Raw genomic sequence first — 15,318 nt, forward strand, 5'->3', positions numbered from 1 at the left:
AGCAGACCCAGCTGCACAGGGATCACCACCACTGATACTGCTGGCATGTGGCTGTTCTTGTGGACAGTGCTCAGAGTGATGCCCAGGGTGTTGCCCAAGGCAGGAGATGTGTTTGGGTGTGCCATAGCTCCAGCCTGTGGTGTTTCACTGGAGGTGCAGGAATCACTCTCCTGTCCCCCTTCCCTGCCCCTCCTGGGTCCCCTCTGTCTCTCTGGGGACTGCAGAGCCCTTGTTTCCCCAAGCATACCTGGATCTAGTGCTTTACCTTCTGGTTACTCCACTGTGGACCATTCTTGATTTTTGGAGGCTCCACCCACTGCCCACCCCAGGCACACGCTGTCCCTGGACATCCCCTGAGCTCTTCTGGGGATCTCCTGGAGATTCCCCTCCACAACAGTGGGCAGCTCTCATCAGCACTGTCACCTGTGGGACAGCCCCAGGCAGGTAATTCAGAGACCATTCACTGTCTCTGCTAAACACCAAGAGATGAGCCCTGAATCCAGTCCTCAGTGCCCAAAAGATCACCCAGGGCCTCTGAGCTCATCCCCTAGATCCCATGGAATTCAAAAGCAGAGCAGCAGGCCCTTTCATGGTGCAATCCCTTGGGCATATTTTTGACTCCATCTTCTGAAGAAAGGCCAGACTTCAGGCACGGCACAAGGGAGATCCCTTTTATTCCAGAATCAATTTTGGAAGCCAGGTCTGGCACAAAGGTGCCCATGGCCTGGTCCTGCCTGTAGTCACAGGACACCTGAACATCAAAATACAACTCTACCACTCCCAGGTTACGAGAACTCCTGGACCATAAACACACATCAGAGCACGTTAGGTCAGTGTGGAAATGAGACGAAGCAGTTGTGAAAAGAGAAGGATCTGCTGCTGTGGGTGGCCACGTCTGCAGGAAAGCTGCAGCCCCCAAGGGAAGGCTGCAGCCAGCAAATGCCTGCTGTGGTGGTGTGGGGACGGTCCTGTGCAGCAGAGGGTCCATCCCCACAAGTTTTGTCTCGAATCTCCTCCCCTCCACTCCTACTCTGCTTTGAGTGTTGGAGCTCTGTAGAGGGAAGGGATCAGCCCATGATGACAGCCAGCTGCCACCCTTGCAGGAGAGGGGTGTGAGATCACAGCCTGACTGTGGCCATTGGAGCTGAGCTCTCCTACTGGACACGGGACCCATGGTCTCACCCGACCTGTACCCGTCTGAGCCTAACTCTGTGCCTGGGAGCTCCTGTGGTGTCAGTGGCAAAAGAGACCCTGCAAAGGGAAACTCCCCTCATTGCACTGGGGGCATCCGAGGGAGCTCAGACTAGTAGGCTCTGAGGTTCCCCCATCTCAGCTGAAGAAGGGGAAGCCTGACTTCCAGCTTCAACATGGTCTCTGGGTCAGATTCAGGAGAGGAGAAGAGGAGAAGAAGCAGGATGAACCCAAACATTTTCCTCTAGAAATGAATATAATGCAGAAAAGTAAGACAGACAGAAGTGAACAAGTCATAGCTGTGACCAAAAGTATCCTGGGATTGATGAGATGGTGCACATGGGACAGTTATCGGTGCTAACATTGCACTGATTGCAAGAGTTTCTCCAGGGCATCCTTGAGCTCCTTGTTCCTCATGCTGTAGAGGAGGGGGTTCACTGCTGGAGGCACCACCGAGTACACAACAGCTACCACCAGATCCACAGCTGGGGAGGACATGGAGGGGGGCTTCAGGTAGGCAAACATGATGGTACTGACAAAGAGGGAGACGACAGCCAGGTGAGGGAGGCACATGGAGAAGGCTTTGTGCCTTCCCTGCTCAGAGGGCATCCTCAGCACAGCTCTGAAGATCTGCACGTAGGACAGCACAATGAAAACGAAACACCCAAAGCCTGAACAAACACTAAACACAAGCGCCCACACTTCCCGGAGGTAGGATTGTGAGCAGGAGAGCTTGAGGAGTTGGGGAATCTCACAGAAGAACTGGTCCATGTCATTGCCTTGGCAGAGAGGAATGGAAAATGTGTTGGCAGTGTGCAGGAGAGCATTGAGAAAACCACCGGCCCAGGCAGCGGCTGCCATCCTGACACAAGCTCTGGTGCCCAGGAGGGTCCCGTAGTGCAGGGGTCTGCAGATGGCAACATAGCGGTCATAGGCCATGACAGTGAGGAGAGAATACTCGGCTGAAAAAAAGAAGACAAAGAAAAAGAGCTGGGCAGCACATCCTGAGTAGGAAATGGCCCTGGTGTCCCTCAGAGAGTTGACCATGGATTTGGGGACAGTGGAGGAGACAGTGCCCAGGTCGAGGAGGGCGAGGTGGAGGAGGAAGAAGTACATGGGGGTGTGGAGGCGGTGGTCGCAGGCTACGGCTGTGATGATGAGGCCGTTGGCCAGGAGGGCAGCCAGGTAGGTGCCCAGGAAGAGCGAGAAGTGCAAGAGCTGCAGCTCCCGTGTGTCTGCAAAGGCCAGGAGGAGGAACTCATTGAGGGAGCTGCTGTTGGACATTTTGCTCTCTCCAGGCATGTAGGACTGTCCAAGGAGAAAAAAGACAGTGACAAGTCAGGAAAGACCCTCTCTGGACAAAATTCTTTCCCTTTCTTACAGACATTCCCCCCCACTCACTTCCGCACACACATTGCTTTTCTCCTTCTCAGCAGCACCTTTGTTCCACTCCCTGTCCAGAGCTCCAGTCTGTGCTGGCTGAGCGTGCCATGAGGAGCAGGGACCTCTGCCCAACGGCTCCAGAGGCATCAGTCCTGCTATGATGTAGGAGGGCTGTTCAGCCACATCCAGTTCAGAGGCATGTTGACCACCCAAGTAACAGCGCCACTTTGGGGGGGTAAGTGGGGGAGGGATCTTGCTTGTTGGTCTGCTCTGCAGGGTAGGAATATGCACCCTTAACATTGCTGTGAGTTGGCAAAATTCTTTAAACATACCAGAATCAACTCTTCAAGCCCAAGGAGGATGAAGAAGCCACAGAGCCATAACAACCTGATCTCTCTTACTTCAGTTAGTCGGAGACCTCTGAATGCCATTGACATGATAATGTTCACCATCTTGTGGGGAAGATGGCAATCAGTCCCTAACCGAGGCTGGAGAGAATCTGGCAGAGCTTTATCTTCATCTTATCAAATGTAGAAGCGATACGACCTTAAGACAGGAACCATCAGCCAATAATGTTTAACCAGTGCAGTGAATACTTTGTTCCTGTTCCTCACAAGAAAGAGGCCAGACTTGCAGCCCTGGCCCTTCTAGAGTCAAGGGGAGTCCTGCCACTGGCCTCACGTCTGTGTGAATGACGGTGGTTAGTGGTAGGAAGAGCCCAGGAGTGGGGATCTCTACCATGTAAAGAGGAAAAGAGTAAGAAGTCTCATGAATCTGTTTTGCATTTGTAAGAAATAAACAGACATAAGATTCAAAGGCTGATAATGCTGATGTCTATCAGTATTTATAAAGAGGGAATTATTTAGCAAGGCTACACTGGTGGCTCTCAAGCTGAGCCGAACATGCAAACCGAGAAAGTTATGATTTTTCCAGTCTGTGCTGTGATATCTCGGGATTAAATCTTAATGTCGCTATGTGTCCAAAGTGCCCTTTGTCAAATACTCACTAAAATATACTGCTGTCTAACTCACATGGTTAAAGCGTTGGAAAAAAAAAATCCCCTTTTATACCTTTTCTGGAACTAAAACATCTCCTTACAGAAAAACTGCTGCCTTGGGCGTGCACCTCGCTCAGCCAGAGGACAATCTCAGCCACAACTTACCCTGAAAGGAAAGTGGCCTGTGCTGACAGTGGTGTCCCCTTGCACAGCGCACACCTCCAAACTCACCTCCCTTTCTCAGCTCACATGTTCTGAGAGTGATGGAGAGGGTGTGACAAAGCTCATGGCTCTGATGATCAGAAGAAGGACTTGGTGATGTGGCTCTGAGACAGAGGGAGCTCTCAACACTCAGCTTGTAGCCAAAGACACACAGGGCTTATTTCAGCTGCCCACACACAGCCACCGCCAGCAGCAGTTCCAGTTCCTTAGCACCTCTGGGGCTTCTGCATGGGACATTCAGCTATCACACATGTCCTCCAGCAGGACACAGCAGCGCACAGTCCAGCAGCACAGCCCAGGGAGGGTCAAGGGTCTTAAAGGAGGGGTGTCCTGAAGGGACAGTCAGCTCATTCCCCAGCCCCACACACTCTGCTCCTTTGAGCCCCACAGGCAAGAAGGGGTATTTATCCTCTCACTCCACTGCAGACAACTTTACAGTAGGAACCACAGGGTCTGTTTTAGACTTTGTAGCTGCAAATGTCATCCCCAGAAAGTCCCCGAGCAAGAACAAGAGCGGCCCGGACAGGGGGAGAAGCAAGGAGCAACACCTTGATGCATCTGCCTAGGGTGGCAAAGAGAGAGAGAGGGACACTGAGCAAGGTCTTGCCTTAACCCAGCTGTGCACACCACCTCCCAGATGGAGACATCACAGGGCCGTTGTCCTCAGTCCCTTGGTCACGGTTTAGGAAACGGGCACTCAGCAGGAGAGCTGTTCCTCTCGTCTTCTGGGGCTCTGGCTGCCAAAAAGACAATTTGGGTGCTAGATCCCTCGACCGTGAGGGCAGAGGGCTCTACTGGGTGGTAGGGGACAGATGCAGGGGGCTTGCGGAGGGGAAAGCACTGCCGGGGCTAGCCGAAACTTGCTTGCACCCCAACCTCATATGAGGTTTCAGATAGCAGTTTCCTCTCCCTCTCGGACCATCTCTCTGCTGCTTGGAGGTGTCCTTGCTGGGAGCTCTTCCTCTGTCCCCACACAGACCCCATCCCACCCACTGTGATCCCAGCTCTGCCCTACAGAAACCTCCAAGCAGCAGGAAGCTGCCCAGCAGCATCTCCCTGTGTGCAGGAGCTAAACAGCAGACCAGAAAATCTCCGATGAGACTGGCAAGGTGATGCTGGTGCTGCCTGTAGGCTGAGGGGTGGTGAAGGCACTTCCTGAGCATCCTTGCAGGTGTTGTCACCCTTCAGTGTGCTGGTGAAGAGGCTCAGCCCCTGGATTAAACCTGACTGCTGCATTTCCATTCCCACCAGGCAGAGACAAGTCCTCTGGAAAACTCCACTCTCCAAATATCCTCATGGTGAGCGAGAGCTGTGGGCAGCCCTGACCCACGCAGCACCCTCTCAGCAGGACAATGAACTTGCCCTGCTGTGGGGTCGCTCCTCCCACCCAGACCTTCTCCCTGCAGCACCGAAGGTTGCTGCCCAGGCAGCCTGAGTGCTGACCGTCGCAGGCAGCAGAGTCACTGTCCCGGGCACACAACACCCCGCGGTGGCAGGGACACTGCACCTGGGACTATATCCCAGCTTCACACCCCTGCACCAGCCCCGGCAGAAGGAAGCAGCACGCCCTGTCCCGGGGACAGTGGGGCAGGACATCCCTGCTCTGAAGCCTCTCTCCCTCTTCTGCCCTGCAGGAGCCGGGAGAGCGATCCTCACAACCCTATTGCCCTGCAGCCAGACACTCACCATGCAAACAGCTGGGAAGATGTCTCCCACAAGGAGCTCTCCTCTCTCCTCCCACTCCACACTGCCTTCCACTTCTCTCTGCCTTCTCGCAGCTCCTCTCAGCAGCAGCAGGCAGTGCCCACAGCCCTGCTGCTCTTGGCAGAGGAGCTGCTGCTGCACACAGCTGGGCACATGGGCACTGCTGCCACGGTGCCACCAGCTCCCTCTGTCCCAGGACCCTGGCCCCACTCAGGAGCAGGGACACAGCTGCAGGCATGACTTGCTCTGCCCCTCGGGCTCCCTCAAGATTGTCCTGGGGCTCCAAGGCTGACAGCTCCAGAGCGGCAGCACGGTCCCCTCTGGGAAATGCTCTTGCAAGTGTGCTCTTCACCTCCAGTCCCTCTCTGGGCTGTGGAGGGAGACTGATTTCAGCAGTGTGCTTGATCCCATCAGGGGACAGAGGTGGAGGGAGGGGGACATGTTCCCCTCTCTCAAGCCCTATTGCTGTCCCAGGACCAGGCAGCAGACCTGGGCAGGGACAGGGAGAGGGAGAGGGAGGGGGTCATTTCCCCTGCACAGGGCAGGGATTCAGAGGAGCAAATGCAGGTGGTTCATGTCAGCTTGGCAGGCCTTGGGCAGCAGGGGGATGCAACTCCCTCCCAGGCAGCCCACAACCCCCTAGCAGGTGGGATTCTTCTGGCCTCAGCTCAGCTGTGCCCAAAACAGGTGCCTGCATGCAAGCCCTTGTCTGAGCTGCCACCATGAGCAATAGGGATGGAGAGGGGAGTCAGCAGCTCACACCCAAAGCCCTGGTGACGGCTGAGCTTCCAGGCTTGGTCCAAGTCCTGTGTGTGTGTGTGTGTCTGCCAGCTGTGATGGAGCAATTCTGAGACACCCACATGCTTCCTGAGCCTCAGCTGTGGGCCAGAGGGGTGGTGAGGCAGGTTCCCTTGGCCACCTGAATGTACACCAAATCTTTGGGGGCATCTGAACTTTAATTAGCCATGTGTTTCTATGGAGCCCACAGAGCTGTTCAGCTGACCAAAAGGAGGAGTTCACCAGAAGGACAGCCAGCTCACTCTCCAGGCTCCACCAGCTGTATATACTGCCGCTCAAGTCACCACAAAGCTAAGACACAGGCTCATCCCGGCTTTGCAGACACTTCCATTAATTCAGGGCTCTCATTTTCAGGCAATAAGAAAGGCCTCTAGTGCTGTGCCAGGTGCCTGGGATGCCCAGCAGGAACCGCAAGTGGCTGGCACATACCACACAGGACCTCCAGGGAAGGCATGTGCTGGTGGAGTGAGTTTGTGGCAGACCCCACAGGATGTCTCAAACGGTTTTGCGGCCTGTGTGCCAGCAAGTGAACACCAACACCATGGCATGGAGGCAAGGTCCTTCCCAGCGACACCCAGGGGTGCTGCAGGACTGGGAGGCACATCACACCAGAGTCTCCACTCGTGTGCCTATGCTCTCAAACCCTGATGGTTCTCCTCTTCCTGAACCTTCTCACCTGATGATATCAACAGCAAACATGCTGATAATGTCCACAGCCGGGCTGCATCCAAGACTGCCCTACCCCAGGCACCTTCTCAGCAGCAGCTTGCCCCTCCTGGACAGCCCCTTCACCTCTGTCACAGGCCCCAAGCTGCTTCGGAGTCACCCGGCGCAGCAAACCCCTCTCCTACCCCAGGGCTGCATGGCCCAGCTGTGTTTCTCTCTGGCTTTGGGGACTACAGGGTTTGCTCTCTTCATCAGCATTACACAGCCATGTGCCATTCGCTCCTGCATGTGTCTGCTAGGAAGCAAAGCCTTTGCGTACATGATGTCCTGGGCACTCAGTAACAGGTTTCCCTGTCATAAGGCTGCTCTCAGCCCTGGTGCCACAGCTGAGGTGCTGCAGCTCAAACATGTACAAACGCCCTCAGCCTGGGTGCCATGGAAGGTTTGGTTTAGGGGAAAACTGAGGAAGATAGGTTTTATTGAGCAATGGGTGTAAGGTGTCAATCACCCTGTCCTCTCTCTGACCCCGGTTAGCCTGCAGAAATCTCCCACTGCCACAATTTAAAATCATTGGTGGAGGGCTAACATGGGCCCTCGAAGCCCCCCACACCTGTCAACCACGCAGAATATTCCAGAAGGAAGGTGAGTCCACAAAGTGGTCTGCAAACAGGTCCACATTATAATTCGGGATCAGAACCGGACCACTAAGAGCGGCGGTCTAGACAAATTCACCCCATCCCTTGCCTGCCGTCCCAAAGCAGGATGGGTATAAAAGGGGCACACGCGAGCACAGCCGACGGCGGTGGAGAGGAGGAGAGAGATGAATTCCCTGCAGTGGCTGGGGAAGCAGCAGCCTCGGCGGCCTTGCTCAAGGTTTGAAGGCACCGGGCAGCCTTCTCCAAGGCTCTGCCCCTCCACCGAGGGAAGATCCCCTCCCCGGCAGGCTGCGGGACAGCCAGCGCCGCCGTGCCCCCTCATCTGGGACGCTGGGTCCGGCAGCTGGGGATCCCCCTGCCATTAACAGCGGTGGACGTGTGAGTATAACCCCCAGCGGCGTAACCACCAGGCACCTTTCCCCTCACCGCTTTGAGCTCATGTACACATAGGGGTACTTGTAGATATTGTAAATACTCCTGTTCCATGTTGTGTGGGGGGCTGAATGTATGGTCACTGATTAATTAACTGTATATTGTTGCTATTATTGTTGTCATTACTAGTTTTTAATTGTTATTGCTACCAGTGATGCATATTAAGCTTTGTGATTGGTTTCTGGCTGTTAATTGTGACCCATTCATAAGCGACAGGGACACCTATACCGCCACCCCAAACCTTCCTGTAGCGTGGAGCGCTGCGGGGACCAGAGCGTGAGGATGCTCTGTGGTTGGCTCAGCCGCCCCTCCTGGGCCTCCCACGACAACAGGTGAGGAAGGTAACTTCCTTCTTGTGATCCAATAACTCTGGGAAGACAACTCCACCGATTTCCTTCAGCAGACTTCCGTAAGAGACCGTCTTCTACTTTCTAGGCTTCTGAGGGCTGGCATTAAAGGAAGGTGTTTAAAAGATGAAGCAGGTTACTCTTATGGTGATGATGTTTTCCTGAATATAGAAACACAGATCCTAACCAGATGTGTTCATCCCACGTCCTTTTCTGCAGAGCTGCTGCCCAGGCAGGCAAACCCCAGCCCAGATCCCTGCAGGGCGTTGGTCTACCCCAGGGCCAGGATATCATCATGGTCTCTGGGTTATATTCAAATGAGAGGTTTCTGAGGAGGAATTGGCACGAACCAAAACTTTTTATTCTTTTTGGAACAATGGATCAGAGAAAGTAAGGAAAACAATAATAAAAAAGAACGACATGTAGCCTTGATGCCAGATGCCCTGGGAATGAGGAGGAGATGCACGTGGGACAGTTACTGGTGCTGACACTGTACCCATTGAAAGAGTTTCCTCAGGGCCTCCTTGAGCTCCTTGTTCCTCATGCTGTAGAGGAGGGGGTTCACTGCTGGAGGCACCACCGAGTACACAACAGCCACCACCAGATCCAGAGCTGGGGAGGACACGGAGGGGGGCTTCAGGTGGGCAAACATGACAGTGCTGACAAAGAGGGAGACCACGGCCAGGTGCGGGAGGCACATGGAGAAGGCTTTGTGCCTTCCCTGCTCAGAGGGCATCCTCAGCACAGCTCTGAAGATCTGCACGTAGGACAGCACAATGAAAACAGAACAACCAGAGAATAAAAAAATACTAACCGCAATAAGCCCCACTTCCCTGAAGTAAGAGTGTGAGCAGGAGAGCTTGAGGATCTGGGGAATCTCACAGAAGAACTGGTCCAGGACATTGCCTTGGCAGAGAGGAATGGAAAATGTGTTGGCAGTGTGCAGCAGAGCATTGAGAAAACCACTGGCCCAGGCAGCAGCTGCCATCCTGACACAAGCTCTGGTGCCCAGGAGGGTCCCGTAGTGCAGGGGTCTGCAGATGGCTAGAAAGCGGTCGTAGGCCATGACAGTGAGAAGAGAACACTCAGCTCCAACTGTAAAGAAAAATAGGAAGACCTGGGCAGCACATCCCGAGTAGGAAATGGCCCTGGTGTCCCTCAGGGAATTGGCCATGGATTTGGGGACAGTGGTGGAGATGGAGGCCAGGTCGAGGAGGGCGAGGTGGAGGAGGAAGAAGTACATGGGGGTGTGGAGGCGGTGGTCGCAGGCTACGGCTGTGATGATGAGGCCGTTGGCCAGGAGGGCAGCCAGGTAGATGCCCAGGAAGAGCGAGAAGTGCAAGAGCTGCAGCTCCCATGTGTCTGCAAATGCCACGAGGAGGAACTCTTTGGGAGAGCTGCTGTTGGACATTTACTCTCTCTGGGAATGGGGACCTGTCCAAGAAGGAAAGGACAGTGACAATTTAGAGCAGTCTTCTGTGAGCCAAACCTTTTGCCCTTCTCTTGGAGCCTCCCACATGCCCTTTGTCCTTTTCCTTCATTCAGTTCCTTGTCTTGAGTGCTAATTTGCACTGCCTGAGTGTGCCTTGCAGAGCAGTGGCTGCTGCTGATAATCTCCAGCGGGGTCACTTCTGCTCGGCCAGGGGGTGTCAATGGAGGGAGGAGACAAACTTTCCCAGGTATAGGGTGGAGGACCTTGGGTGTCATGAGTGACGTTCAGGAGACTTGTCTAGTGACCCAGGGGGAAATTTCTCTATTTACCATAAGGAGAGATGAATATAGCACTGCGCCTGACCAGTAAAGTCCTACAATGGAAGAAGGCTCAGGGGAGACGGGCCAGGGAGTGGATCAACTGGTGTAAACGGTTCTGCCTGAGTTCATCAAAGGTGTGTGAATGTCTCCCTGAGTCAGCCAGATCTGTACGGGGGGAAGTGTGTGTGTGGTTCAGCCCAACACAGAGTTCAACACCTGACCAACTAACAGAAGAATTGCCAAGGGACCAACAGACTTGAGCTGGTTTCAACCCACATACTCCTTCCCAGTGACTGGGGACACCCAGGGTCGTGATGGTGAGCATATTATAGAGGCTGGTAACAGGGATCACATTTTCATTGTGATTAAACTGCATATTGCAATTGCTGCATTTTGCTAAGCGTAACTTACACTTGTACTGTGATTTCAGTACACTGCTGTATCACTCTGCTGAATCAAAAACCCCGTGTAACATCAAATATCATCAAAGAATAAATTCTGATATTAAACATTACACTCCCCAGGTGTGGAACATCAAAAAGACCCTGGTCAGACACTATTGGACTCTGTCAAGCACGTGTGCCAGCTGTCTTGGGAAGGGAAGATCCTTGGGAGGGATTCATCTCCCCCAGCCTTGCCCTCTTGGACAGAGGTGTCTGTATCCGGATCAGTCACACCAGCTCCCACTCCAGCAAGGCAGAGGAACAGTCAAGTGAAGGCAGGGGCTGACCTGACCCTTTCTAGACATCTTCGTCCCAATGAGATCCTGAGACCCTGTCCTCACACCCATTTACCATGTGTGCTCTTTCTCCAGGCACTGTGGTGGGAGGGGGAGGTCACTAGCTCTGAGGTGCACATGCTGCAGCAGGTTACGTCCACCCCTTATGTGGAAGGGCAGGTCAACGTTTAGACACCTGTTTTCTCTGGAAAATAACCTTCAGCAGAGGAGTCTGATTATTTATTTAGCTTTTAGGTGCCTCCCTCTCACCGTGGCAGCATTCTTTGACAGAGCAGAAATCTTTGGCGTTTCAGTTGCTCTCAGCATGAGCACTTGGGCATCCCAAGGGGAAAAGAGGGCTCGCTGTGACTTTGTACAGAGTCATGGGATCTGGTCTGCCAAGGAGTCCTGCCCCTCACTGCCCTGCACTCGCACCTCTCTCCGCTGAAGGACACTCACCCTCACAAGTGCCTCTCAGAGAGAAACTGGACGGAGCGGAGAGTGGAAGACTTCAGGCGGTAAGGGAAGATTTCCAAAGTCTTCTCTCTCAGCCCACATATGGAGATGGTGATGAAGAGCGGGACAAGGGCAGCTCATTTCCCAGCCCCACAGGGTGCATTTTCTGTAGCCTCACAGCTCCGAAGGGAGCTGGGGATGACTCACTTCCATTCAGACCCCTCTGTTGCACAACTTGCAGTGTCAGTATCTGAACTGCAGCTGAAACTCCCCCCAACCCCAGGGAGCCTGAGAGAGGAACAGGAGCAGCATGGGCAGGAGGGGAAACAAGGGGCAGCACCATGATCCTGCTGCCCAGGGAGGCAAGGAGAGAGACGGACGGGCACTCACAAAAGCCTTCACCTTGCCCACCTGGCCATGCTGCCTCACAGACAGCGACATTGCAGGGCAGGTGCTCCGAGCCCCTTTGTCAGGCTGCACAAAATGACCCCGTGGCAGGAGAGATGCCCCTCTCCTCTGATGGAGGTCTGGCTGCAGAAGAGGCAGCTCATGCCCTGGACTCCACAGCTGTCAGGGCAGAGGCTCTGCTGGGTGGCAGACTCTGAGCTGGCTTGCTCAGAGGAAGGTGTTTGTATTGGAGGGCCTGACCATGACTTGCAAAAATCCATCCTCCCATGATGATTCTGCTAGATGTTCCTTCTCATTCCCTGCCCATCGCTGCTTCCTGCAGCTATCCCTGCTGGCAGCTTTCTCTGTCCCTACACCTTTTCCCTCTCAGTCCTCATAGTCTCCATCCCACCCTCTGTGGGCTCAGTTCTGCCCTATAGAAATCCTCCAGGATGGGGACTTTGCCAGGGGCCTCTCTGTGCTTGCAGGTCCTCAGGAGCAGGTCACATAAAGCCTGAGGAAGCCCATAAAGGTGATGCTGGTGCTGTGGTAGGTTGAGGGGTGGGGTTGAAGGGGTTTGCTGAGCTGCCTTCTGTGTGCCAGGGAATCTGCTCTAAAGCATCTCCTCCTCCCATACACTGGAGAAGCCGCGAGAGTGATCTTTAAAAAACTTGTCATGGGGTGAGCTGGGTTCAGAAGACCCCTCCAGAAACCGCAGTAGTGTTGTCCTTCAGCCAGAGACTTACCGTGTCAAGGGCTGGGAAGATGTCTTCCACACTGAACTGTCAGCTGTCCTCCCACTCCACACTGCCCTTCACTTCTCTCTGCCTTCTCTCAGCTCCTCTCAGCAGCAGCAGGCAGTGCCCACAGCCCTGCTGCTCTTGGCAGAGGAGCTGCTCCTGCACACAGCTGGACACATGGGCACTGCTGCCACGTTGCCAGGACCTCCTTCTGTCTCAGGAGCCTGGACCCCTTCAGCAACAGTGGCCCAATTAAAGGCAGAAGTTCTCTGTCCCTCAGGCTCCCTCCTCCTGGGAAATGTTCACTGAAGTAGACTAACATAATCACCAGTGGTCCCTCTCTGAACACTGAAGGAAGACTGATTCCAGCATTATAACATATCTCACCAGAGGAAGGTCACCTGCTAGAGCAAAGGCCCCAACTCCCTCTCCTCAGGTCACCTGCTAGAGGAGGTCACCTGCAGTTTAGAAGCCCCGTGGACTGGAGTGGGATTCAGATCCTTCACCTGAACTCCACAAACACACAGGAGGTGGGATTCCCCTTGACCAACCTGATGTGTGCCCAGCAGAGATGCCTGCATGAGAGCTCCTTGTCTAAGCTCCCGCTGTAATCCCTGGAGATGGAGAGTGGCAGTCAGTTGCCCACACACAAACACCTGGCAACTGGAAGAGACAGAGGGGGTCCAAAGCATGTACCAGTGTCTGCTTGCTCTGACGGAGCCACTCTGAGACCCGCATCCATCAGGTGGGGGCCACCTGGGGAATGTCCTTGGCCATCTGAAATGACCCCAGATGCCCAATACTGCTAGGCACCCACTCATGAGGAAGCTGAGACATATCCAGATCCCAGTGTTACCAACAGCTCATGTCATTCAGTGCAGACACTTGATTTCATGACCTAGAAATAGGCTGGAAGGACCATGTCGGATGCCTGGGGTGTGCAGCACAACTGCATGCTTCTAGCACATACACCATGGCACCTCCAGGGAAACCATGGCCCCTTTTTTCAGTGCTTGCTGGTCAAGTGCTCCAGGGCATCTCATGTTTTCTACCTATGTCCAGACAACGGAATCCCACCACGGCCCTTAGGCCAAGTCCATCCTGCCTGCATTCAAGCGTGCTGCATAAATGGGAGGCACATCACATTGAGGTCTCCACTCATGTCTCTGCACCCTCCAACCCTTCTGGCTCTCCTGCCCCTGAACCTCTTCTCACCCTTCCACATGATATGAACAGCCACTGGGCTAGTAATGTCTTCTGGGTGGCTGGATCACAGGCTGCCCAGGCCCTGGGACTTCTTTAGTGGCACCTTGTCCTTCCTGGAGATCGCTTCACCTCTGTCACAGGCCCCCAAGGTGCTGCAGAGGCAGCTCAGGCAGCTAATCCCTCTCCTGCCATTCCTGCACAGCTCAGCTCTGTTTCTCCCTGGCCTTGGACACTGCAGGATTTGCTCTGTTAGTGGGAACCTCCTTCCCCAATCATATTGCCACCTCCAATCCATGCCAGCATCTTACCCCTTGCAGTCAAAGCCTTTGCCTACAGAAGCTCCTTGGGAACATGTTTCCCTGTGACAAATCTTCTGTCCGTGCCACAGCTGAGGTGCTGAACTCCACATATATGCAGACATATGCAGCCTGGGGCACAGCCAGGAGCAAACGGAGATGCCCCAGCTGTCCCAGCACTGCCACATGCTTGGACTAACTGAGATGGGGTGGGGTCTACCCTCAGCTGATCTTCCATGTGGGCACTAACAACACAAAAGGCAAATTGGAAACCATCAAACAGGACTTCAGAGCTCTGGGAATGGTGGTGAAGGGTCTGGGAGCCCAGGTTGTTTTCTCCTCAATCTTGCCTGTGAGGGGAAAGGACGGGAGGAGGAGTAGACGAGTTTTCCAAGTTAACAGCTGGCTGTGCCGCTGGTGTTGGCAACCGGGCTTTGGTTTCTATGACCATGGGACCCCGTTTGAAGATCAACAGCTGATGGGGAGCGATGGGATCCACCTTACCAAGCGGGGCATGCACATCTTTGCCAACAGATTGGCCAGCCTGGTACGGAGGGCTTTAAACTAGGCAAGATGGGGGAAGGGGAGTGGTATAGTGGCAGGAGAGTCAGTAAAACACCGCTCAAGTCAGGATGCCTCCAGCGGGTGCATACAGCCAGGGGAGACAGCATGCAACATGGCTATGGAGGCTTCTCTTGCACCTCTCCTGGGAAGCTTGCATGCTTGACTGGCTCTCTGAAATGCCTGTATACCAATGCACGCAGCATGGGGAATAAACAGGAAGAGTTAGAGATCTGTGTGCGGTCGCAGGGCCATGATCTCATTGCAGTGACAGAGACATGGTGGGATAGTTCACATGACTGGGATGCTGTCATGGATGGCTATGTGCTTTTTAGGAAAGACAGGCCAGGAAGGCGAGGTGGTGGAGTTGCTCTTTATGTGAGGGAGCAACTAGAATGTGTGGAGCTCTGCCTCGGGGTGGATGAAGAGCAAGTGGAGAGCCTATGGGTAAGGATTAAAGGGCAGGGTAACATGGGTGACACTGTTGTGGGGGTCTACTACAGGCCACCTGACCAGGAGGAAGTCATCGATGGGGCCTTCTACAGACAGCTGGCAGTAGCCTCACAATCACAGGCCCTGGTTCTCATGGGAGACTTCAACCACCCTGACATCTGTTGGCAAGACAGCACAGCTAGGCACAAACAGTCAAAGAGGTTCCTGCAAAGCATTGATGATAATTTCTTGACCCAGGTGGTGGAGACGCCACCGAGGAGAGGTGCAATGCTAGACCTTGTCCTAACAAACAAAGAAGGTCTAGTTGGAGAGGTGAAGGTTGGGGGCAGCCTTGGCTGCAGTGACCATGAGAT

The 15,318-nt window shown here is 54.1% G+C and overlaps 1 protein-coding gene across 1 annotated transcript; it reads right to left on the bottom strand.

Moving 5' to 3' along the window:
- Positions 1-547: 547 nt before the first annotated feature.
- LOC138062745 (olfactory receptor 14J1-like) lies at positions 548-9,915 on the bottom strand. Its single transcript, XM_068921752.1, has 3 exons — positions 9,812-9,915; positions 1,559-2,479; positions 548-797 (listed from the first exon to the last, which is right to left on the bottom strand). Exons 1-3 carry the CDS (start codon positions 9,913-9,915, stop codon positions 548-550), a joined length of 1,275 nt encoding a protein of 424 aa, XP_068777853.1.
- Between the last annotated feature and the right edge of the window lie 5,403 nt (positions 9,916-15,318).

Source organism: Struthio camelus, chromosome 29 (genome assembly GCF_040807025.1).
Source record: "Struthio camelus isolate bStrCam1 chromosome 29, bStrCam1.hap1, whole genome shotgun sequence".
NCBI classification, from domain to species: Eukaryota; Metazoa; Chordata; class Aves; order Struthioniformes; family Struthionidae; genus Struthio; species Struthio camelus.